Source organism: Strix aluco, chromosome 4, assembly GCF_031877795.1.
Source record: "Strix aluco isolate bStrAlu1 chromosome 4, bStrAlu1.hap1, whole genome shotgun sequence".
NCBI classification, from domain to species: domain Eukaryota; kingdom Metazoa; phylum Chordata; class Aves; order Strigiformes; family Strigidae; genus Strix; species Strix aluco.
Genome location: NC_133934.1, coordinates 95364441 through 95390559, shown reverse-complemented (window position 1 = coordinate 95390559; position 26119 = coordinate 95364441). Strand labels below are relative to the sequence as shown.

Sequence of the window (26119 nt, the reverse complement as noted above, 5' to 3'; positions counted from 1 at the left end):
TATTAATTACACTTTGTACTAATATACAGAGAATATTTTAGATGGTCTCTTATCTGAGCATCTCTAGAAGCATCTTATTTGTAAAACTGATGATACAGTGAGGAAATACCAGCGCTTTTGGTACTTGAAAGACTACCTCCCTTATTCCTAGCACTATAACAGTAACAGAAAAAAAAATATTCAGTTTGCTTCTACAAAGCTAAGCTGAAAATCCTTCAGAAGTCTCACCTGCTAAACAGATATTTTTCTATACTTAGCAGCTTTTTAAGTTATACTGCATTCTGACCACTGGAGACAGAAAAGGAGTTCCAGAGATATGAAGATATTCCCCTGAAGTACACAGAAAATGAATGGTAAACAATCTCTTCCAAAAGTAAGTACAAGAAATAATTACACTTGGGTCACATTTAAGAAAAGTGTATTTTCAAATATTGAGGTGGGACCCTAAGTAAAACATAGGTACTACCTGGCTATATTTAAATACTGAATTCAAAGTTATAGGTCAACTGGCTTTACTTATTGGTGGAAAGAACAGGTGGAAAGGATAAAATTCCAATGTATGTGCAGAAAGTTTTCCCATTGGTTCCCCGAAAACCCACCACTCAGCTAATCTACAAAGAGAAATGAAAACATCTCAGATAAAGAACTGAAAAATTCTCTACTAAATGTGGCTAGGAAATATCTGTTCAACTACAATGGACAGTATTGTGTAAATGGCTGAAACAAATCATGGACATCAGAAGATCTGAACACTTATACTGCTTCCTGCCCTAAAATATATGATTTTGAGCAGCTCCCCGTTTCTAAATACATCTGCAGATACTGGGAGCATCAAAGCCAAAAATGCATTTACACATTTGATAGGCGGATGTTCAGCATCTCATAAAGTCATTTATGTTCTAGCATGATCAGCTTGCATCAAAATCGATAACAGTTACTGGAAGTTTTGACCGCAGCTCCTCACTCCTCAGGTTCATTATTTGTACAATAAGCAGTAACAGAAACAAAAAATAATTTTGGAATACACACCCATGCACATGCACACCCATGCTTTTAGAAATGTCTACCAATACACAGAGACACTGTTCCAAATGAAAAAGATATTTGAGCCCTCAACACAGTATTTCATATTTCATGAAACTGTTGTCATATAAAAAAGTAAGACTATTTTTCCTATAGTTGGGAGAAAACATCTGGCTTACTGCTCAAGGTAACACCACCCTTGAAATTAATGACACTTGAAATCTGAGTGTAAGAACAGCAAGAAAAGCAAAAGGATACCATTCTCCCACAACAAGTTTATTTGCCAGCTGTGACAAACTTTGAAAGGTCAGCTAGGTAAAAAAGGGCTTTCTAAGTAGTTGTCAAACAATGTGACAGGTTTGTCTGTTGTATCCAAATTTAGGACCTCCAAGATCTTTTGTCGTAAGCTGTGAACATAAAAAATGCAATGCTGTGTGAATGGGAATCTCAGGGGCTTTTTTTTTGTGATGACAATTCAAAACCTGCGACAGTTTAGAAATAATGTCAAATCCATTAAGCAGAGCCCCTGCAGAGCTCTTCTAGGGAATAAGCTCCATGTCCAAGACGGAAATCAAGTGAGGGAGATTTCTTGCTCTAGGAGACTAATCTGCTAGATTGATGAGTGTTGGGATGCTAAGAATGCAATCAGAGAGGAAGCTACCTGGAAGAAGCAGACTATAGTGCTACAGAGTGAGCATTTTGAAATTGCAGGACCAAAGTTGTAAGAAAGACAGGTGGAGCTTTCTACTGTTGAGAAATAAATGCTTTACTTTGGTAATATACAAATGTCCCAATAAATTATTTTTAGCCAAAATGGAAACTGACAATGACACTACAGCTTCTCTGATTTCAGAGAGACAATGTAGTAAAATCTTTAGAAGGGTGCTCTTAGTAATAATACATTGCCTACTTATGAGCTATACATTTGTGAAGGTTTAGCCCCTGCCGGGGTCTGAGACCACACGGCCGCTGCCCCTCCCCCACAAAGGGAGTGAAATACAAAGCCCCGAGACTGAGATAAGGAAAGGTTTAACACAACAGAGCAACATCAACACAACAAACAATAACAATAAGAATAACAGTGATAACAATGAACAGAGTAAATTATATACCGATACAGCAGTGAGAGAACCAGCTGCGCCAACCCACGCGATCACCGATTCTTCCCGCGCTCGCGCCAGGATGTGATGTCAGCATGATATATGAATAACCCAGCTAGAGCTTCCTCCCCACTGCTGGGGAAACTTAACCCTATCCTAGATAAACCAGGACAACATTGAAAAAATTATGTGTTTGAATAAGAAAGAATCAAGCTAACAACAGTTAACAGCAGTTAACAGTAGAATAAAAGAGAAATGATGTTATCTGATATCAGTTTGTCATTCCTAGGCTGTAACTGGTTAGCATGTTTTACTGAGGCAGAGTAAACAGAGTAGCCAATATCCTAGTAAAAGGATGTAAATCATACAAAGGTATTTTTGCTGGTTACGAGTTCGGTAAAAGTGTATTTGTGCTGCTAAACTATAAATGTTAAAAACTGATCTAAAGTTATTTCAAGAATATCTTAATGCCATCTATTTTAAACAGATACTGGAAAACTGAGGGAATACAATAACCTTGTTTTCTCACTCAAGTAATTCCATAAAATGAGCAGCAGCTACTAGGTATACATTAAATCGGTATGATACTGTCTAGATGAACAGCCCTTTACACAGCATAGTGCTGAGCCCATGCCTGAGCATGCAGCAATATTCAGCCTCACAAACTTAGGTACCCTGAAGAGAATGGTAGACTCCAAGAGAATGGTAAAATACAGATGACTAAAAGTACCATATAGGGAGGCATTACAAAAATTGTATATATGCAAGATGTTTGTTCCAGATCCTTTGACTACGTGAACCTATCATTACATTCAGGGGCTACTGTATATGTAGTTCTGAACTTCTGCAAGTGGCTTATAAGAGTCAGCTTGCCTAAACAGCTATTGGACTGGGATTGAAGATTTCTGCACACACGTTGTTTTGACTCAGTTTCCTAATCTTTAAAAGATGGGTAACAGATCTTAATTCATGTCTAAGTATTTCAAAACATACACGCAAAAAGTGATAGATCAGAATTATACAATAGAGATAAATGTACACATTGTTAACTAACTAACTTCTTGTCACTCCTGTTTCTACATGAACCTTCCTGGAGAGTAAGTTACTTGTTTGAAAGCATAACTTCACGTGATCCCCGTGTTTCAAATTTGATGAGTAATTACAGCCACAGAGAAATAGACAAAAATTTAGAAATATTGCAATTAAATATGAGACAAAGTTTGTACAAAGTGGTAAAATACCAGTTTTTCTAATAAAATTGGCTCAAAGGAACAAAAATTTCAGCATGCAAACTGTTGGTGTAGTCAGAAATATCCCCTTTTTTTCCAGAATTGGTCTCCTTTGCGATGCCATTCCATGAGGTGTGGCAAGCCGATAAAACAGACCAAAGAGGAAGGTCCTTTCCCACCCTTCCAAGTTTCCACTGACCCCTGCCTCCCATTCACACTAATTGCTGTGCTGTCTCTGGCACTCCTCAGGACCATCTGTGAATGAGTTTCCTGCCAGACCGTATTAAAATCCTGCACAGATTTCTGCCATAGGAGTGAAATGCATTGGCTGATGGAGGAGTCTGAGTGCAGCACCAGAGAGGAGAGAGAGGGTGTGGGGGGCGAGAATAGTGGAGTGGGACAATGCAGTGATTCACCTGCAACTTTAAATACACTCTCTTAGGTACAGCAACACTAGGACCCGAGATGTTAACATTTTCAAATGACATTTTAATTTTTCTTTTCAGCATAATTTTTTTCTATTTGGAAATTGCCAGTATTGCTTAATAAAAGTCAATAAAATAAGATCTAAATTAAAATCAAAGAGAGAAATAATATTTAATTTAGGGTTGAACTGAATATTCAGTAAAAAGTAACTTTTTAGTATTTCTTATTTTACCTAGAAACTTCTGTATTGATCCAATAATCTCTTAAAACCTTTTCTGTTTGGCCAGAAGACAAAAAAGTCATTTTTTTCAGATGGGCTTGATGCTGTGAGAATGCTTAGCTTCATTTATTTAACTGTCTTCATTAATGACAATAAGATTTAATGTGAGTAAATTTATTTATATAGGTTGGACTTAAAACTTCAGTATTGACAGGTGGAGTAAAAACGGAAAAGAAGAATTTCAGTTCGGGGGGGGGGAAGAGAAAAAAAAATTAATTTAGGTCATGAATGTGATTCTCTTACTTAGAAGCAAGGATCTGGACACAGAAACACTTCACTTCCAGTCTATGTTCCATTTTTAGATTAGATGTTGATTAAAATCATTATTAGAACCCAGGTCTCCCTCTTCCCAAGTGAGTTCTTTAATATCATGAATAGTCAGTCACGCTTGGGTATTCACCCTCTGTTTTAAGAATAATTATTTATTTACTCAAAGTACAAACCCTGTAAACAAGAGGGACTTGAAAGCCTTATCCCGCCCAGAACAGCTGACAGCTTGCTGCCTAGCACACTCAGAGGTGTAGATTTAAATCCAGATTTCAAGCCAATATTTGGCTGGAGAGCTGAAGCACTTTTGGACTTTAAGGTCCCAGTTGAATGCCCTGTCCAGGTTTGTCTTTCTATTGAGGTGAGACCCAAGTGTGTGACCATATGCTGCTTCAGCAGGAGCCGAGGAGACTGTGACAGGTTCTTAATCAAGAAACCGTAATACCACAGCACCCATCTGCAAGTCAGTTGTAAGGCAGCCAGCAGCTCTGTTACCCCTCTCTCTCTAAAACCAGAGTAATAGTGGCTAATCTTTCAGACCTTCTCAGGATAAATACAGTGATTGTGATATACTTGGATACTAAGGCAATAGCTGTTACATCAGCATTTTAAATAAGCAGTGCAGGACAGGAAGTTAAGCCTATATAGGACTAAAGAGTGTCATGGAAATGAAAAGACATAAAGAAAGGTCTGTTACTGGCAAGCTTGTTTTTCTATGTGTTTTCCTGCTTGAACTTTGATTAACTGTGGAAGAGGTAGATTTCTGATACTCTCAATATAGCCTGACCATATCAGGAGTTAAAGAAGTATCTGAGATGAAGCTGAGGTAACAAAGAGTTCTGGAGCAAGACTAAACAAGCTACTGCAAATTGTATCCAAAAATTTTTAGCCTTGTCTAAATCAAAAAATATGCAAGCCCTAATAATACACAGGGGCTGCGTATCAAAAACTTCTTGCATTTAATATGACTACATATAACGGCTCATAAATGCACCATGTCATTTATGTTATCTGGTAACCTTGTATGTGCACAGGTGGCAAGCCTCTTTTACTGGCCTGCAATGCAAAGATGTATAAGCAGAAACATCAAATAAGGTACTGATTTTGTTTTCGAGGAGCAGAAAACCAAGCAAACTCAATACAAAATGAACAGAGACCAAATCCTCTCACACCATCACTGGCTAGGCATCAAAGATAGTACACAAGACTAGTTTTATAGGCATAGTCTATGGATCGCAACAAAAAAATATTTCTGGGGAAGACATGACTCCTCGCTTCTTGCCTGAACTTTGTTTGTTGATATAGTTGTGTATGTCTGAAGGCTGAGAAACGCTTTGAAACCCACTAGCATGTAGTTTAGAGCTGAAACACAATATTCTTCAATGAATGTTGGAGAATTTACCTTCAGTCAAGCTGGCAGGAGGTTGTAGCTGCCGCTCTCCATACAGTATCCTCCTCTTCCTCAGAGGATCTGCTCTAGTATTTTTAATGCTTTTATTAAGTCAAAGCAAACAACACAAGGTTTCCTGTAGAAGCAAGCTGCCATTTGTTCACTTTTGGCCACAATATGTGATGATCACTTGCTGCTAATTCATTCTGAGATACTGTAATTGAACTGTGTGTTCAAAATCCTTACCTTCTCTTTCCTCTTTCTGCCTTATTTCGTACAGTTTGGAGTTGTCTTACTTATTAATCAAGACCAAGATTTCTTGAAGTTTTATTTCATCTCTTACACGGAAACAAGGGGAAATACAGATAAAGGAAAATAATGTATGGAAAGAACTGATTCAGCTCATCAGAATTCTGAATTTAGTTTACATGAGATCCAAAAGCATTTTCCTGCTTTTCATATCCAAGTCCTTAATGAGGCAGTTTTGTCAAAGTGAAATCTCAAAAATAGAATGTTCCAGTAAGATGTCTTTTAAATCTGTCTACTCTTTGTGTATGCTAAACTCATCAACTGCTTTTCTAAAATAGCTACTGTTTTGCAGCAAATGAAGCACAGACAATTGAATGTGTCAACACCACTCATGTGGAGTCACGCTAAGATTCATTTATTTTTGTCAGGCACCCATACTAGTAGTGAATCAACTGAACTGCATTTGTACTCAGATGTCACATGTATTGCATACCTATCTCAAAGACCTTGGTTCTGCTCTCAGATGGGTTGTGAGCTGGAGGACTGTCAGGAAGGGCTGCAGTTACCCAGAAGAATTGATACTGGGGAACATCAAGCTTCTCATCCCTGCAGAAGTCTCTAAAGACTACCTCTGGCTGGCACCATTTCCAAATTATTCTGAAAGAATGGAAGCCCTTTTTTAGTATACTGTTCTTCAAGAAAAGACTACTTTGGCAGATTAGAATAACTACAGCAAAGTATCTGGTGTATCTTCTTTAGGGTGGTATGGAGAAATAAGACTTGCAGTAGGACAGCTCAGTGGATTATGGTCAAAAAGATAATGATGATGAACCAAAAGATAATCCTTTGCACAGGATCTGTAGGACCTCCACTGCTCTATAATGATGGATTCAAACCTTTGGTACCAAGCTGAGGGTATCTTTCAATTTGGAACTTCCCTGCCCGGCACTTCTGGAATTCTGTCTGGGAAAGTCTGGACAGAAATATGTATGTCTGCATAATGCAACAAAACACACTGGTCCAACGCGTCCTGGTCAGGTACCTACAGAACATTCATTTTCAAATGCTCGTAGAGACAGAAACCTTTCTTCAGCTGAGCAGCAAACCAGCAACATCTGAAATTGAGGACAAAGAAGAGACAAGCTGGTTAGACCTCCTTTGTGCATTAATTAGAATATATGGTTTTACTATAATTTTTTTCCTGGGCAGGATGATGGGCAAGGAAGAGCTTTTGCTTTTATGGTCTGACCAGGGTATGAGAGTGAAAAAAAGGGCTGCAAGGGAAGTGGATTGGAGACAGCTCACATGGTTGTCACTATCACAGAGTCATCAAAGTCATATCGTATTAGCTCAGTAAACTTCACTCTTCCAGATGTTGTTGTTTCTGAGAATATATATGAGGTTATATCCTTGAGCATATGGTGCTACTTCAAAAGTTACACCACAGTAGGTAGTTGAGTAGGAGGAGGCAATGAGCGAAAGAAGCTGTATGCATGTATGTCTGTCAGGGCCACCTTTCCTTCGGGGTTTTCCACACGCCTGTCATTGCTCCAAATGCCCATATTGCAATCAGGCATGAGCTAAGTTGTTATATCGTTTGTTACCAAGTGGAAGAGTTAAGAGCTTCTCTCATTTTGTAATCTCACAGACATAGGCTACTTGTTTCATAGACAAATCTGACATTGAAAGCGTTGATGCAGTGAAGGAGTAATGCAGTTTTACCCTAAGCAAAACACATTTTCCCTCCCACTAATAGGACAGTCACTGAATCTGGGTTCCTACTCCTGACGGGAGGTGTAAACACAGAGAGGGTTCTCAGGGGGCCTCTGTCAAAGATGGTGTGGCAAGGGTGAACTATGGTATGGGCCACTAGGACATTCAGAAGGCTTGCTAGCCTTTCATAGCTAAAATGTGGGGCACATTCCATCTTTTCCTTAAACGCTTCCCTAAGGGAAGGGACTGTTTGGAGAAATCACCTCTTGTACCATCTTTTAGAGAGATGAATATTGTGCTATATCAATGGCTACACAGAAAATGTTTATACTTTTAAAAAATTTATAGATCAATACAGACTATTGAATCATATCAGAAAGTAATCATGTATAATATAGTGACTTTAAACCAATGGTTGCACTGGAAAAGCTTTGTATTTTAGTGTCTCAAAACTTAGTTTCCTGACCCTTTATAGACTCTCATCAATAAGCTGGAGGTAGAAGCCTGCTTCCTATTACTGAACCACTGAGCCAGCTAGTCTCTTGACCTTACTTGGATTTGCACCAGTAGCATAGAAATAAAATGTTCTGAATTCCATTAATGTTTCATTAAGACAGCTATTTCATGACTTCAGCTGGATCTGTACCAATGGCACACAGTTGAAGAACTGTGTCCCACTGCTGATCCAGCTAGGCAACCAATTCAAAATAAAAAAGAACAGAGGTAAGAAATTACATTTAAGGAGCCACTGCAAAAAAAATCAGACCTGTGTGACAAGAAAATTATAGAAATTATATTGAACACCTATTCTAAATATGAAGTGTCTCTGATAACTTTCGATGAGTTTTTAAATCATCCTTGCCCACACTGTAATCAACAGAACAAACTGGTATCTTCCCATAATCATACTGAAGTTTGTTTTTTTTTTTCATCAAGATTTCTACAGGTAACTAAACAAGTGCTTCCTGTATGCTCAAACTGTTTCACCGAAATGAATAATTAAGATATGTTATTCTATAGTGCTCATGATAAAATAAAAAAGCCTACTATGTCGGCCAGTGGACCAAGACTACCTGGAACAACAGGGCTGGAAGAGCCAGCTTAAGGAAAGGGCAGTGTTTTGTTAATGGACAGATATTGATAATTAACAGCTGGCAGACAAAGTAATGTGAAAAATTTCCTGAGAGTTTACTAAGTTGTATTATACTTCAGCACTGACATGACCAGGACAAAATGTGACTATCAGTTGTGTATTGACTTTGATGAGGAAAACTTTTTTTTCTCTGAACACTCAATGTGAACTCTGGTACGGACTGCCAGCATGCTTCCTAGAACATTTCCCTGCAGTAAAAGGTTTCTTCCTCACACACACTTGTTTCCTTACTCTGGTAAAAAATTTGACTGCAGGACATCCTGTTTACAACCTTCTCTTGAGCTATTATGGATCTACCATTATGTTAACAATCTAGTTTACAAGGACTTTCATACCACGATTATAAAACCCCTCCTATTGATTTCACCTTGTTCTTGACTCAGTCTTTTTAAAAGTGTAAGTTTGTAAACTTATACTATTTCATTACATTAATACAATCCTTTACTATATTTCTATACATAAAAATCCCACACAAATCCCACTAGTAGGCACTTATAAACCAGGAAGTACTAACGCTAATGTTGCCAGTGAAATCTGAATTCTGCCCCTCCTTCTTACCATCCACAAGAGCAACAAATCAACAGGCTACATGGGGAGACTGTGAGATGCTCTGAATAAACAATACTGTTTTTAGTGTAGGGTGCGAGAATCCTCTTCAGGAAGCTACGAAATGTCAAGCTACTTGCTTGTACTTTAGATAATTTCAGATACGTTTGAGAAAAAAAATCTTTTTGCCTTGTCTACAGCAGAATATTCAACACATAGTGACTGAACCCGTGAGGGAACAGCCGTATGAGCACCAGCGATGCAGTATATCTTCAGTAACCATGCTGTTTTGGGTTCAGGCTTACACCCACCCACATATGTTGTATTATACCATTGCATAACCAGAGATCTCTGGAGCCCGAATTCTCAGTCTCTATGGCTGCACACACTGCAACTGCTGTGCCAATACAGAAATCCTGATATTGTGTGCTGGTGCACCACCCCATCAAAGTGCTACTAGTGTGACTCTCCCTGAGACATAGGATATTTCTCCAGGCCTTTGTGTTTTCGCTAGTAGCCCATCTACAAAAATGGTATGCTAAAGAGGAACGTCCTGAAACGGTTCATTAATGTCTATGCAAATTACGAATGCTTTCAATAATTGCTTGTTAGTACGCAGTCAAAACAAGAATAATCCAGAGTCTGCTATTGGCAAGATAGTATTGAAACCGCAACAGGAATATCTGAAAATATAAATATCCACTAGAGTCAGAGGGCTTATACTTTGACAGTGGGTTATCATTTGCAGTTGATGATGTTGTTATTAAATGTGGAAGACATTTGCATACATACTCATTCAAAACGAGTTTAAATATTTGCTTCCAGACAGTTGCCCAAATCGTGTAGTTCAACTAATACAAAGTAAAAATCCTTGTTATGATACTAAGTTGTTTTATCTAAAGGTTGTGGAACAAGTTTTAATCTCAAGAGGAAAGGGGAAGAACTTGAAGGGGAGAGAAGGGAAGAGGCCTGCGAGGATTGCAAGAGAACCTTGATGAGCCCTGGGGATTCAAAAGCTGTTAGGAAAGTTTTGCATCTCTGTATTTCATGCTAACCAAAAGAAAGGGTAATTACCATCCTTGCTATTTACATCATCAGGTGGGAGTCTGAAGGACTGAACTGTTAACCCAGTGTAATCAGATGACACAAACAGCTTTGGATTCTGGGGACCAAGAGCAATTTGGCTGGGAGCTCAAATCCAGCCGGACGACTGGAAAACCGCCTGACCGTGTGTTTTCACGACCAGTTAATGCCAACTTAGACCCGCCCGTCGGCTGACCCGGGAAGTCCTGCCCGCCTCCTGCCCTGGAGCGTGGTTTGGCAGCAGCTCCCGGGGGCTGGTGCCGCCCTGGCGTGGCAGTGCCGTCACCTGAGAGAAGGAGCTGCTCCCGGTGAAAAATAGAAGAAAAAAGTGTTGGTGTTCGGTGGCTCTGAGGGGCGTTCGCTGGCAGCAGCGGGTGGTGTCGTGCGAAGCTGGGGGCGAAGGCCGGCGGGGAGCGGCCAGCATTCAGCCGGGCCACCTCCCCGGGAAGCCGCCTGGGGGGTCAACTTGCCGCTGGGCCAGACAGCGGGGCCCGCTGCGCCTCGGGCCGGGCGGCCAGGGACACCCCTTGGCCGCACCCCCAGTGTCGGGGTTGTCGCGGGGGTTGCGCGATGAAACGGCACTTCGCGGGGCAGGCTGCAGCCCGCCAGAGGGGCCGTGAGGAGCAGGTGCACCGCTACACAACCGACTGCGGCCCCGCCCCGGCCCGGCCCGGCCGCCCCCGGGACGCGCCTGGCGTCATGCGCCGGCCCCGCTCGGCGGTTACCGGTGCCCGGCCGCGCGCTCTCTCGGCACTGGATTGGTCCTGCCTGGGCCGCGCGCAGCACGCCAGTCTCGCGCCGCGCTCCGCGCGGCGGTGTCTGCTCGCCCGGGCTGGCGCTAGCGCTCGCCCCTCCCCTCCCCGGCGTGGCCCCGCCCCTCTGGCCCTTGCTCCTCCCCCTTTGCGCTCGCGCCGCTCTCGCGCTCCTGCCCCCTCCCCCCCTCCCCCCCCCCCCCCCCCCCCCCCTCCCGCTCGCTCCCTGTCAGTGCGGTGGCTGCGCCGGGAAACATGGCGGCGGAGGGGATGATCTTAACGAACCACGACCACCAAATCCGCGTCGGGGTCCTCACAGGTAACGGGCCGCGGCCGGGGACGGCGCAGGGGAGAGGCGGAGGGAGAGGCGGGAGGCGGCCGCCAGCCGGTGCGCGCCGTCAGGCCGCCCCGCGGGTTGCCCCGGCGGCCGTCTGCCGTGGTGGTGCCGCCGCCGCTGCGCAGGGAGCCGCCGCTCCGCCGGGCGTGCGGGAGCCGAGGCCTCGGCCCCGGGGACGGGGACGTGGGGGCGGCGCTCCGGCCTCCGGCGCCGCGGCAGGGAGCGTGTGCGAGAGGCCGGGCGGCGTTGGGCACCGCCGCCGCCGGCGGGCGAGGGAGCGGGCGGGCTGCTGGGCGCCGCCGCCCCGGGGACTGGTCCGGGAATAACTGACCTGGGGGGGACGGAGCGCGGGGGTGGGCGCCTGCCGAAGGGGACGGGGGGTCGAGACACGGCCGGGCTTCCTCCAGAGGCGGCGGAGCTGTGAGTGCGAAGGCGTGTGGGGAGAGAGCCTGCGGCCGGCGCGGGCTGCGGGCCGGCGGGAGCCGGGCCTGCCTTCCCCGGGCGGCGGCGGCGGGAGGCGGCCTGAGCTCCCTGCGCCGGGGGATGCCTCGGAGCCTAGCACGCTGGGCACGGCAGGCAGCTTTAGGGTGACTCCTTCCTCTCCCCCTCCCCGGCCTTTACTTTCGGGGGGGTGTGGGGTGGGTGCGTGTGCCCGTGTGCTTTCTGTGGGGAGGGGGAGGAGGGCATGTCTGATGCCTCCGCTCAGAGCGCACGGACGAGCCTTTACTAAAGCCCGGGCAGGCGGCTGTTGCACAGAACGGTTCCCAGAGCCGGAGCCGGTACGTGTGTTACAGGCTCCGGGGTTTCTTCGGCCTTCGGGGGGGCCTTTGCGGCTGTTCCGGTGTACCGTGGAGCCGGCACTCCGGCGGCAGCTCGGTACGCCCAGAAATGAAGTCCCGAGGGGTTCGGGTGTGTAAGGGCGTCAGTGGCATCTCTGGTGAAGGAAAGGGCGAGAGATTTTAGTGAATTTTTTGCACGTCAAGCTCAGGAGCTTTTATCGGGAGCCTGGGAAGACATGACTGCTCGTGGAAGGCAGCGCCGTGAGCACGCTGAGGAGTCGGAGGGTGTGCGGAGCGGAGGGGAGGCGTCCGTGGTGGGGAAGGCCGGGACTTAACCCGAAAGTTATTTACTGAACCCAGCGATGTTTAACCCGAACACTCTCGTCTCACGCCTTCTTCGGAAACGGGTTCGTGCCCGTGGTGCTGGGGGACTCCGTACCCGCGGGCAGCGGCTGGGCCGCCCGGGGCGGGGGCGGCCGAGGGGAGCCCTCGGGGCGGGGGGCCGGGGGCAGCCCCGGGGCGGCGGGCGCTGTTCCCCGGCGGGTGCTGAAGCGCCGCCGACGCCGCCGCCGGGGGAGTGCCGGGGGTCAGGAGTCCATCCCTTCCCGAGAAGCATTTGGCTGCAGGGCTATTTGGACGGTAAACCGCTAGAAGAGCACAGTCTAACAGAAGTGGAAATCCCCAGCGCTGCTTTCAGGCAGTCGTGTCCTTAATAAGGCCAGGGCAGGTCTGACCAGATGCAGAAGTCAAATTGGGGGACTTTGTGCCTTCTGTTCCTGAAAGCAAGGCCATGCAAGAGATTACATATTATTGAAAAAGTTAAAGTGAGAAGGAGGTGTTTGCTGACAGAATGCTCTTTGCATATTTTGTACAACTTCATGCAGTGTAACTTGGATTTTTACTTTCTGTTGATCAGTGAGTTGTAATAATTTTCACCTGTAAGTGTTCCCAGAACACAGTACCAGATACAGATGGTGTTAAAATCATTTAAATAATGATTAGGTCCCACAATAGATTCAGCTAATATTTCAGAATTTATAGGTTTTTATTTTGTAGTATAAGTCCCGTTTGAGCACTGTTAAACTCTTTTAACTTTGTGTCAGAATTTGCAGTTCCATTGAGGAATGTGGCCTGAATTTAATTTTTTGTTTTTAAAGGAAAAACAAAAGACGGAAGTGAACAGAACAATACTAGCCCTTTCCCCTTAATGCCATTGTTTGGAATTGCAGGCTGAAAAATTTTGCAAATAATTATTTTGCCCTTTTGAAAGGGGACCCCTAGGTTTCTAACAGTTTTCCTAGCCCCCTTTTTGTGTATGTTTGTAGACAGGAAATAAAATTTTATGTAAATGTGTTACTTTAATATCATCTATTTGGCCAAACTTAATTATTTTCTGTTCTGACATTTCCTATAACCCCTGAAAGAGAATATTTGTACTTTGGAGGGTTTGGACTCCCTAGTTGTTTCTGTTGTTTCAACTGTGGAAAGACTTCAAAATTAAAAATTCACTGTTCTGAATTTTTCTCGTGGAAATGAACTAATAATTGCTTCTTGCAATTATTGAACTAATAATTGCTTCTGGTGTATGAAGGAATAAGTGTAGGAATGGAAAGGTTAGGTATGAGCACTATTTTTTTTGGTTTAATAATTTAGAATAGCTCAGTGATCAGAAATTAGATACTTAACATGATTTCTTTAGCTTTTCTAATTAAGATCATAGCCATATGTTTATTTTGTTAGCAGTATATACTTGTGGGCTTATCAGCACAGGCATATAGGTTTCTCTTCCTATTAGACATGGCACACTCAGTTTAGAAAGTACCAGTATTGCACCTTATGGTAGTGTTCAGATAGAGTTTAAATTTACTTAGGAGTAACTCCTTTGAATTAATTTGGAATAAAATTGTATGTTTATTTTAAAATGAGGACATAAAAAATAATTCGGACGTGTTGTTAGTCTTGTCTGTTGTTGAGATTGATGTCCGTTGCTCCGGAGTATATTAATACAGAGTGAATAATGTTTGTCATGTAGCTTAGTTTCATTGCATTCAATTTTATTTTGAGTAGGAAGTTGTACTTAGTTTTGCTTAGTAGACCCTTGTGTTTGTGTGTGTATTGCTAGTTTCCTATCCAGGAACAACTGTATATTTCTTCACTTGTGACAAATTAAGACAGGTACAAGGGATTAGAGAAATAGAAAGTTTGCATATTGTTTAGCCAAACTTGTGTTCAAATGCAAAATAGTGCAGAATGAAGCACCTTGGGTTTTTTTTAAATTTACTTGTTAACTACTCATATCCAAACTGTCAAGGTCTTTTAGTTAAGAGTCAATGAGAAGAATAGAGTCCATAATTAGGACATTTTTTCAACCAGAAAGAACTGTCTTCCTGAAGTCTGGAAAAGTACTTTAGTGTATACAACATCTGCTGACTTGCAGATGTCATTCATGTTTATTTTTGAGTCTCTAACAGAAAGTTGTAGAGTTAAGCTGAATTACTGAAACAGGAGGAAATGTAAACAATGACGGATTACAAAACTATGAAACTTGTAAACTAGAGGGTTATGTCTTATGTGAATAAGCCCCAGTGTTTCATGAAGTGTTCAGATTAAAGATACTTAAGTTCCAAACCTAGGTTTTCCTTCTTTTACCATTGATACATAGTGTGGGCATATGAACTAGTAATTGAGCTTCAGTGTTATATTATCATGAGGTTACCCTTAAGCTAAAATACATTTTAAAAGGACTGTGACGCTGACTGTCAAATTGGGAGATTTTTATGATGGAGAATGAGATAGCAGAGTTGGGCTAACAATGGCCAAAGTGCTCCAGATATCTTCTTTTAAAAAAGAAACACGCACAGAGAAACAAGAAATGTGGGGTAGATAAACAAGGGAAAAAGAGAAAAAATGTCTACGCTTATGGTAAAGGTTGGATTATATGCATGCTCTGTCTGCAGTGTTGTGCACCAGTGCTTCCCTAGTAAAATACATATCCTGATATGGAATTATTCTGGTTGCTCCTTGCAAGCGTTTCATGTTTGGGATAGCTCTAGCAGAATGGTTGTTAATCAGTTACCATTGGTGTCAGGATGTTGAACCTGAATTAGTAAGTACAGAGTTTTGTAATGCTGAAGTTGGCTAGAAAAGGGAAGAAAATGTGTGCGGTGCCCAGAGTTGAGTCAATATTAGGTCATCCTTCACTGATGGCGACATTGGTAAAAGTTACGTAATCTGTGACCTTTCTTGTTATGTGAGGGACTAAACAGACCCTTGACTAGAACCATCCAGAGATATCTAAATGATGTTGCCATCTCCACTAGCCTGATGGAAAAAAAAAGAGACTCATTCTCTCTGGTTGCTCTTTTATTTTGTCCTTTTCCCTCTCCATCCCCATTTTCTTCTGATTTACCTCTCTTCTTATTTTCTGTCCAGTAAGCATTTAGTGTAGCTGGTCAAAACTTCCTGTTTTGTTACATGTTTTTTTCAGAATATTTCTGATAAAAATTTGTCAGGTTTGGGCGTGGCTAATAAAGCTTCATTCAATGTTTGTCTGCTCTTGAGGTAGGTCCGTGAGAAAGAGTCATCACTGGACACAAACAGCATTTTCTGACTTTGCTCCTCTTTTTGTATTGTTTTTTGCTTGTCTAAAAAAACCAATCTCAGGCTAACCTTTTTCAGGATAGTTTTACCATATCTGCTATTGCTTAAAAAGTGGTGATACGGCTTTCCACCGTTATGAAACGTTTTTATATGAAAGGGAGTAAGGAGTTTTGGCAAAATGCAGCCCTTCACTAATGATTTCTTCTTCAGGTACTTTATTCTTCTTTTCCTCCTCTAAGAAAAGATTAAAACATTCTGAATGATAGTTGTTGCCATGGGCCTACGCAATAAAGCAGACAAAGGTTTCTGAATGCGTAACCTCAGAACTTATTTAACCTCTTAGCACTGTAGCGTGAAAGGTTACACCAGTATCTTTAAGTGTCTGAGACCATTTAGTTTGTTGAAATAACACAATGTGTACCCTATTGAAGCAAGCATTCTTCTTGGATAGTGAGGACGTTGACTACTTGAGAACATCATCCAAACAAAGAGATTACCCATGCAGATGTGAAGTTCACCGATGTAAAAAGTTTTGTAGAAATTATCTTTTGAGAAATGTGGGGAACAAAATACTTAGAGCGTCACTATTTGTTGGTCAGACTATTTAGAAATGTATATATAATACAGACATTGTGTATTTCCAAGTAAACATTCATATGCCTCTCTCCTACTTTATGAGGTACCTTCTTACAACTTTCCTTTAAGACCTTTCATCAATAGCATGCAAATTACAAGATCTTTTCGCAGCGGTGATGCCATTCACATTTTGGACATGTGTTTGAAGTTATGGTAAACTTTCTTACAGAGGCGTGGGTGGCAGGGTAAGGACTGACATTAGGTTTGCTGGGACTTGTCAATATGTCTAAATTTGAGGTTGGTTAGCTTTTTGCTTGTGATCTGCCTTTCTCTCAAAAACTACATCTTATTGGGCACTTGTCTTCAAAACATAGATTCAGGTCAGGAGCTTTTCCTAGGAGCCTTAGTTTTCTTCTAAAAGCTAAGTTCAGCAAATGAATTCTAGAAGTAGAGAAATGCTGTACTTCCATTAAGAGTAAAACATTCTAAACTCTGAGCAATATTGATTTTCATCTTTCCCAACTGTAAGGCTGTCATGTTGAGTTTATCCATAGAAACTAGGAGATCTCCCTCTTTGCCATTTGTAGCTGTAAGTCTTCACAAAAGCATTTCTTTCTGATTTTTGATACGGCTATGGTGATAAGCTTTTTATGTCTAGTGAGTGTGATCTGTAAAATTGTCTGCTTTCCTTTTTTATAGTGTTGAATACGAACCTTTGTCTTTTATACTCAGAGGAAGAAAGTCCTGGACTTTTTTCCGGTTTTTTAATGTGCAGTGTGGAACAAAAATTGGTGACTGGAATCTCACTGATAAAGCAGACTCTTACTTACAGTTTAATTTGCTTGCTACAATACTGTTTCTTTTGAACTGAAAGAAGTGGAAACGCTGAAGTTAAATGCAAGAGATTATTTTCCAACGATGCATGGATGTTTTAATTAATACCTACTTATGTAAGAAGTGGCCATTAATTTGGAGGTTTATGTGTTCATATAGAGCAGGGGTGAGAAGTCTTGTCTAATCAGTGTTTATTGATTTGGAGTTTACTTACCCAAATACAGTTGAAAGACTTCCAGCTTTGCCCATGCTCCATGTCTGTAGTTCATATTTAGCAGTACAGAGTTTAATAATTACATTATGCTTTCATTTACTAGGTTTATATTTGTCCCCTTTTCCAGTACTGCGGGGAAACTTTCTGTGCTACTTAACTTAAAAATTAGTGATCGTGGACTTCATGAGAACTAAATTCTGAGGTAATCTTTAGTTGGTTTGCTGGCATTGTTAACTGGACAATAACAGAATATATGATAATCAGTCCATGCTTTGGAGAGTCTAGCATACAAAAGCCTGATATGCAGACACAGAATTTCTCACCTTTAATGTTGATTTACCCATGTCTGTTTCCTTGTTTGGTTTTTTTTTCAAGTAAGAGAGTAGAGCATCTTTCTGAGAGGTACTTTTCTATCATATTAGCATTTCACCCATAGCTTCTTTGAAAGTGTCTGTCTTGAAATTTAAACCACTGTAAAAGCAAAGAATTTTGCATGCAGTGCCTTTGTGAAGTGAAAGTTAAGATTTTCGCTTTGCTTTTTCAGTTGTTCAAGCTAAAAAAGTTTATTTTGAGTATGTGGGGAAAATACTTTTTTTCTTATTCCAATGGTTGGAAAAGTTTTGCTGACAGGGTTTAAAGAAATCTTTTTTGGAGATAAGCAAGTATAGTTTTTGTTGTCTGCGATTTGTGAGATTGATACTATGCAACAAAAGGACATGATAACTGAAAATGAGAACAAATTTTAGGTCTTGTTAGAATATTTAGAAGGTCTTAAAGTGCAGATTAAAGAAATAATTTACGTTAAGTTCCTATATGTAGATGTAGTATGCAACTCTGCTTGTATCGAAATGGTCTTAGTAGTCTTGCATATGACAGAATTCTTGAAAGTTTAGCAGAATGCCTGAAAAAGCTGTTCTTGGAGAATAGGAGGCTAACAAACAACTCTATAGGAAATTAGCAGGTAGCAGCCTTTTTTTATGTGGGATGTTTTTAATTAAAAAAGTAGCATAGCCTTTTAGGTTGGCTTTCCTTTTTTTAAAAAAAAATCACAAAGCAATTGAGAAGTTAGTTGAAGTTTTCAAGGAACAATAATTGCATAAAAAAGTGCTTGGTAAAAGTAGGCTTAATTAGGCAGTTATCTTAGGAAATCTCATTTTGCAAGTAAGAGATTTGTGTGTGATGTTTTGTTCACTTGTTTTCATACTAATTTACTAAGGCCTATTTTATCTGAACTTACTTGTCAAGTGGAAAAAAATAGCATAAACACTCAAGAATAATCTTCTATATACATTTGGCAAAATCCTGCAAAACAGGGCTCTATCCTACTATTACAAGGTGGGTGAATGATATTAATGGTGTTTTGTAAGGAATAAAATACATTGTCCCTCATACTCTGAGGAACTTCTACTGGCTGACTTCAGTGATTCAGTGAATAGCTATGTATTACAAATTCTATTTTTTTAGCATTAAAGTGTTTTTTGATGTATACTAAGACCTGAAAGAACTGACCCAATGTTAATTTAGCCCCATATGCAAGTGAGTTACCTAGAACAGTAATCTTTAATAGTTTTATGCTTAATATAACACTTCATTATGTATTCAACATACAAATTATATTAGTAGACCAATATAGTAATATATTTAGGACCACAACTATAGAAATACATGTTTCTCATATACTTTTTCTAATTAAATTATATTATGTAGTAGAGTGAAGAAGCAGAATGCATGTGGGCTTTGAACTATAATGTATTTTGGGCTTTTGAATACTTACTGTGTGGTTATGAAATTCTTAGTTTTCTTCATTGTACTGTATATTGTAGGGAATTTAAAATCTATGTGGAATATTTTTCATTTGAAAAATCTTTCTTGTATTTATTTTGTCGGTTTTGCTCTATGGCATATGTGACTTCTGAGACCTAAAAGTGGGAAGTAGAAATTTAAGAATATGGTGTGGTTTTGTTTGTTGGAATTTTTTAAAATGTATGCTGTGGGGGATTTAAATACATACTGAAATCTAGGAAGTGAGCTGTTATTCAGAATCATTTTATGGGAAGCTGTGTGGATGAAGAACAATATGCATTCTTCAGGAATTAAAATGAATTGCAGTAAAGTATCTTGCAGATCTGACTCGGAAGGGGAGGATTCTTAGGATCTCCACAAATGACGGAATAAGCAGAGGTTGCCAGTAAAAAACTCACACCTTTTTCTCTTAGCAAGCTGCTTCTAATGCCCTGGGATAGGCCATTTAGGGAGGGATTGATAGCAGGGCATGAGATGAAGTCTGTAAAGCCTTCATCCAGTAATTCTTGAAGAGACACTGAATGTGGCACTAATTAGGGATCTGGCAAACCAATACACTTCTCTGCTATTTCTTACCTGTTCCTGAAACAATTGTCGTGGGGTTATGAAGACAAACTAGACTGTAAAAGACGACTTTGGTGTCGGTCAGGTATGTATCCTTTTGCCCAAGTACTTGCAAATCTTGTCTTAGGAAATTTTGGGTGGCAGTGTAAGTTTCTAGAAGAAGAAAATTTCCAGGAATTCAAATAGGTATTAGGTAGTTTCCCAGTGACATGGTTCTTTTCGTATGCTGTAGTCACGTAGCAGTGTAGATGGTGAGAAGCCAAAGGCTTACTATGTACTCCCTGTCAGAATCTTCATCTCAGAAAAAAATGAGAAAGCAGCAAGATGCCTAAAAAAGTAAGTACGTATCTAGTGAGAAAAATGCCTGTTGTTTCCAGAAAAAGCTGAAAAAGCAGAGATTAAAGGGAATAGGTACTTTTCATATCTTCTTCTCTTAGCTTAATTTTCCTTTTTAGTTGTCTGAATACTCAAGGGGAGACATTAAATAAGCCTACAGCAAATCAAGGATCATCAAAATCAGCTTCCTTGGAAAAATAAGGTGTAATTTAATCATACTGAGGAAAAATGTTGTGAAACATATCTTTAAGAGATAGTGCAGGGACAAAGTGTTTCTGTAGATAACACTCAGAAAACTCCAGAGATGCTGGGAAAAAGTCACAACAGATGCTCATATGTGTGTAGTTCCCTCTGATTAAAACTTCAGCATTGCTGTTATGGTCTGCTTTAATACTTTAAGATAATTTAGAGAATATTTTAGAACAAATGTTATATAAAGCAGAGCTTTTGGGGAACGTTTTTGTAATCTCCAGGTTTTTCTCCTACTGTCATTACAATGTCCTGAAAGAATTCCTTCTCAGATAGTCACTCTAATGATGTTCCTTTGCCTTGACAGATGTATATAGTAGATCAGTGAGGTGTAACTCCGTAGCTGCTAGCTTTAGCTAAATCTAAATGAAAGTACTTCTAGTTATTGTAAAATATACTTGATGGTAGGCTTTTTTAATAATCACTTTGATCTTGTGGGGGGAATTTCCTTCCCTCCTAACCTCCCATTGTGAGGTATTCCAAACCATTCTGGACAGACAGACATTTGTTCTGGCGTTTATTTAGCAAAATAAAGAAAAGAAGAAACCAGTAAAAGGTATGTAGAATAAACCAGGAGGCCTAAGAGGATGTTGAGATTTTTGAGAGAAATCGTACAACTTTTTCAAGTAAATGTGACTACAGGGTAGCACTGTATGGCATAAATCTTTGGACAGAAGTCAAGGCACAGAGCTTCAAGAAGCTGGGAATGGTCACATTAGTAAGATGTGTATAGTTCAAGTTGGGTATATTTAAACTGCTCCAGAATCTAATGCAATTCTGACATTTGTTATTTAGGAAGACACTCTGTTCCACAGTAGGAAGGTAAGCTGTAAAACCTTAAGGTCTGATCTTGCCAGTTAAAGTCCAGTAGGGTAAGAATTAAAACTATTACTAGTGTCTCCAATATGCAGGACCTTATTGTCTGAGTGAGATTCAGGCTTTTTTCCTAAGTGTTGAAGATCAAAATGGAAACTCTAAAGTTCATGTTAGAAGCAACTGCTGAAAAAAGCAACTGCTCAAGAATTTTCTGTGATCGTTAAGCTGCAAGAATGCTCACCTGCCTGTTCCTATTTCTTTATTCCAAAGGCTGTAGCTCTAGTTTATGTACAATGGTTTCAGTACATGACTTTTCTCTTTGGCTTGGCAGTTGATCAAAGAGAATTAGTGAAAATACTAGTTGTCACTTCACCATTGTTTTGTCAGAAAAGGGTTCAAGTAGACTTTTTTTGAGTGCTTTGGTGAACATAACATCTTTCTGGAAAAGGCATCTGAGGCACATTTCTGTATAGCATTAAACTGGGACATCATGGATTATCTTTGATATTAGAAAAATATCTTAATTCCTTGATAGCATGTCTTATATTTGGTTATTGTTATGTGTAAGATGCTGTGAGAACTTACCAAATCATAAGGGAGATTTTAGATGTGAAATAGTAATAATTTTCATTATTTCTTACCAGAATAGTAGCAGCTTCTTGTATCCTCCCCAATAATTTTAGGAAGTATTCAGATTATTCCTAGTATCCTTCTTCTGCACCAAACAAATACCCGCTAAAACTGTTCTACCTGTACTTCAGCCTCTAGAAAGTAAATTCAGTTGTGCATATGAAAAAATATGCAGACAAAAACCTCTTTAAAATGAATGGTTGAGATGTCATTAGCATCTAGAAAGAATCTAACAATTAGGGCACATTCATCAGCTTCCTCTATGTTTAAGATATTGTGAAAAGATCAGCCTGGAGTCATTTGAGGCAATAGCAAAATATATATTATTCAAGGCATAAGTTTAAACTTAACCCCTAGATACTGACATTCCAACTAGCAGCCATTGCAGGAAAAAACAGGATTGTGTGTGCCTCCTACAATTCTTGTGTGTGGCAGAGAGGTCTTCCGGTGGGTAGCGCTGAGGAGGCTTTCCTGACGGTGGAAAGTGTCCGGAAAGATACTGGCTCTTGCACCGTTCCTGTGCATTTTGTGAGGGTGATGCGGGCGAGGGCATATCCTTTGAATCTTTGCATGCTCTGGAGAAAGTACCTAAAGAGATGTGAGAAATGCCTTTTGTTAACTAGCCTTGAAATTACTCTTAATTTATGCTAGCCTAAAGTAAAATTCAGTAGTAAGTAAAAGTATTTCAAACATCCAAAATAAGCTACACAATTACAAATTTTTATAAAAGCTATAGATGAAGAAATGACAGAAAACGCATATTTACTCTAATATCTGGTTTGAACAGGCCCTCCCTGTACCTAGCTGACTTTTCTGTTAGGAAAATACATGCAGCACTTTGGCAGGGATTTTATCTTCCTGCATTCACTACATCTCCAGCTGTGTTATTCAGAGATAATTTTCTTCTGGTGTACCATGCAGTCTGCTATAACTGGTCACTGCTTTGGAGCCCAACAGGACTTTGTCCAGGTTTAATCTTATGCCCCATGGAATTTTGGGCATGGTTCTATCATCGCTGCTGCTTGTTCACTGCCATGCTGTGCTGTGCAGGCATAACCTGTTGTGTGGCTGTGCAGGCAGGGAACTGAAGCAGCTGAAACTTAACCAGCCAGAAAAAAGGGATCCTTTCCAGCTGAATCAGGTGTGTGATCTGGTTCAGCACTGAGCTTGCAGACCTGCTCCGGCAGGTGAATGGTGAGCAAGGCTGGCAGTTTTTTACCTCTACTGTCAAATTTTTTAGACTCTGTTCTTTCCTTAGTAGTCTTCTATCTTGCCATTTTTCACTCTGCAAAACAAATTTAACTGGCTAACCTAATGGAAAACTACTCTTCTTTTTGAGAGATTAGTTTTCTGCAGCCTGAACAAATTGAAATGACTCAGCAAGGGACCTCAGGAGTGCCAGCGTGAGGGAGGGGCTGGATTGCACAGGTGGGAAAGGCAAGGGCAGGAGATGGGACTTCTGCTTTCTGATCACACCTCAAACAGATGGATTCGTGTGTTGGTTTTGTGTAGTTCACTTGCATTAATTCACAAGATCGTCTTGACACTCCTTTATCTACCTGAGTGTTGTCTCATTTCTTGCAAGTGTTGCTTTGTCAGGCCAGGTATCCTCTTAGTGGTATTTGCTAGCTTGTCCTGCCTGACAAGCAAAGACACTGCCTCTACTGAATAACAAGTAGGAAAAAAACAGTGAAGGAAGGAAGGATTTGTCCATTACAGGAAATTATTTTGAGGAGAGGGTAAGTCAAGATATATTTTCCCATTTTTTATGTAAGCTTCTTTGATTCATGTGAGTAATAGCTAGGTGAGTATGAAGGCTATGCTAGGCATTTGTGCTTAATGAAGAGCTAAACATTTGATAACTTGCATATGTTTGGTAACTTGAAAAGCTAAACATTAGACTGCTGCAGTGTTAAATCTGGGAAAAGGTGAACACTATGTTACACATTTACAGGCAAATAGGGTTTCTTTTTATTAATGTGTTAATTTTTAATAGTCAAAATGTCTAATATTTAGTTTTTGTAACCTATTGTCTTGACTACAGTATGCCTGACAACTAATTTGAAGACTATATACATATTATTTATATGTATACACATATAAACATTTATTATATATCAAATAACATTTATATATACATATGACAAATTACCCGTTGCTACCAGATCTAATTTGCCTTTTGCTTGAGGGACTTCTTTGGCACCATTCAATCTGTCATCTTACTTACACTCAGTATAGTTTTTCTAAGCATACCTTTACCAGCCAGTTTAGCTAATATGCTAACTTTGAGGATGCTAACCTGATATGTACTAAACGGCAGTTGATAGGCTATTGACTTATTTTTCTTTTGTTGGACACCTGTCTGTACACCAACTATTTAAAACATCTGCATGCAAGACCATTTTCTAATTTCACTTTTGTCCTGCATACCTTCTTCTTGCTGACCTGAACAGAATCATTACCTTGCTCTTGAGTGGACTGTTACCCATGTGATGGAGGTAACTAGAACAACTAGTCACAGGCATCAGCTAGTTGGGTAAGTCAGGCTTTGGGATTCTTGATATTTCCTTAGAAAAGGGGAGGGATTGGTATGAAGAAGTAGGATAGTTAGTTTAGTTATGTAATTGTGGTCAGCAGACCATGTACATTTGTCTAAGGCCTTATTTCACTGCAAATCAGAAGCCTGCTGGTCCATGCATTTCATAGAATCACAGAATCGTCTAGGTTGGAAAAGACCTTGAAGATCATCTAGTCCAACCATTAACCTAACGTTGACAGTTCCCAACTCCACCATATCCCTCAGCGCTATGTCGACTCTACTCTTAAACACCTCCAGGGATGGGGACTCCACCACCTCCCTGGGCAGCCCATTCCAACGCCCAACAACCCGTTCTGTAATGAAATGCTTCCTATTATCTAGCCTAAACCTTCCCTGGTGCAACTTGAGGCCATTCCCTCTTGTCCTATCGCTTGTTACTTTGTTGAAGAGACTCATCCCCAGTTCTCTGCAACCTCCTTTCAGGTAGTTGTAAAGGGTGATGAGGTCCCCCTTCAGCCTGCTCCAGACTAAACACCCCCAGTTCCCTCAGCCACTCCTCATACGACACGTGCTCCAGACCCTTCACCAGTTTCGTTGCCCTTCTCTGAACACGCTCGTGTAATTCAATGTCCTTTTTGTAGTGAGGGGCCCAAAACTGAACCCAGTAATTGAGGTGCGGCCTCACCAGTGCTGAGTACAGGGGTAAGATCCCTTCCCTGTCCCTGCTGGCCACGCTATTGCTGATACAAGCCAGGATGCCATTGGCCTTCTTGGCCACCTGGGCACGCTGCTGGCTCATATTCAGCCAGCTGTCAATCACCACCCCCAGGTCTCTCTCCGATTGGCAGCTTATTTGTCCAATATTGTATGTTTCCATGGTCTCCATGGCTACTAATTATGTATTGACCATGGTTTTTGGATCCAAATGCAGACCTTGGAGATAAAGGTAGTTACCTAAACTGAGTTTTGTAAGTTGCAGTGTAAGTAGCATCTTCAGTATTAAGATACATCTACAGTGGAAGTGTGATTTTTTTTTTTTTTTTTTTTTTTTTTAAATAGCAGAAAATACTGAAATGCTGTAGTCACTGAAAAAGCAATCCTAATGTTAAAAACCACTCCTTCTAGAAGAAAAAGTTAAAGATTAATAATAAAAATGAAATTTTATGGGAAGTGGGAGAAAATCAAAGTATAGAGGGGCCTGATAGCCACATTATATAAATCAAAGCCATATCATAAAGTATAGCTTCTAGCAAAGAATGTAGAGTCTGAAGTTATATAAATGAGGCGTAAAGGCTGTTAATGGAAAGCAGGCTAGCTAAACAGGGAAAAAGATCTGTGTGCTTAACGATTATGCTTTTGTGGGTATCTTCAAGCCTCCCATTCACTAGAAAAGTTTAACACGTCGTTTAACAAGGGCAAAATTAGGACATAGGTTTTATAAAAAGAATAGAGAAATAAACCAAATTTAGCAAATGCTTGTAATCCCAATAGTCTTTCCTTAAAAATCCCTCACTGAGCCTTATTCAAAGTTGACAAGTATTGAATGTTTTAGCAATTCTTTGTGATAAATTAGTGTTTTACTCCATTTTATTAACGGTGAAATTAATCCCACCTAAAGAAGTAATCCTGTC

The 26119-nt window shown here is 40.7% G+C and overlaps 1 protein-coding gene across 21 annotated transcripts in view; it reads left to right on the top strand.

Annotated features, from left to right (window-relative positions):
- The first annotated feature begins 11434 nt into the window (after window positions 1-11434).
- Window positions 11435-26119, top strand: part of GPHN (gephyrin) — a 303549-nt gene continuing 288864 nt past the window's right edge. For all 21 annotated transcript variants that reach the window (XR_012623280.1, XR_012623279.1, XR_012623278.1 and 18 more), the window contains exon 1: window positions 11435-11530. Coding sequence is in view for 18 of the 21 variants with exons in the window: in XM_074824459.1 (XP_074680560.1) it covers window positions 11467-11530 (64 nt within the window). In the remaining 3 variants the exon portion in view is untranslated. The remainder of the gene's footprint in view (window positions 11531-26119) is intronic.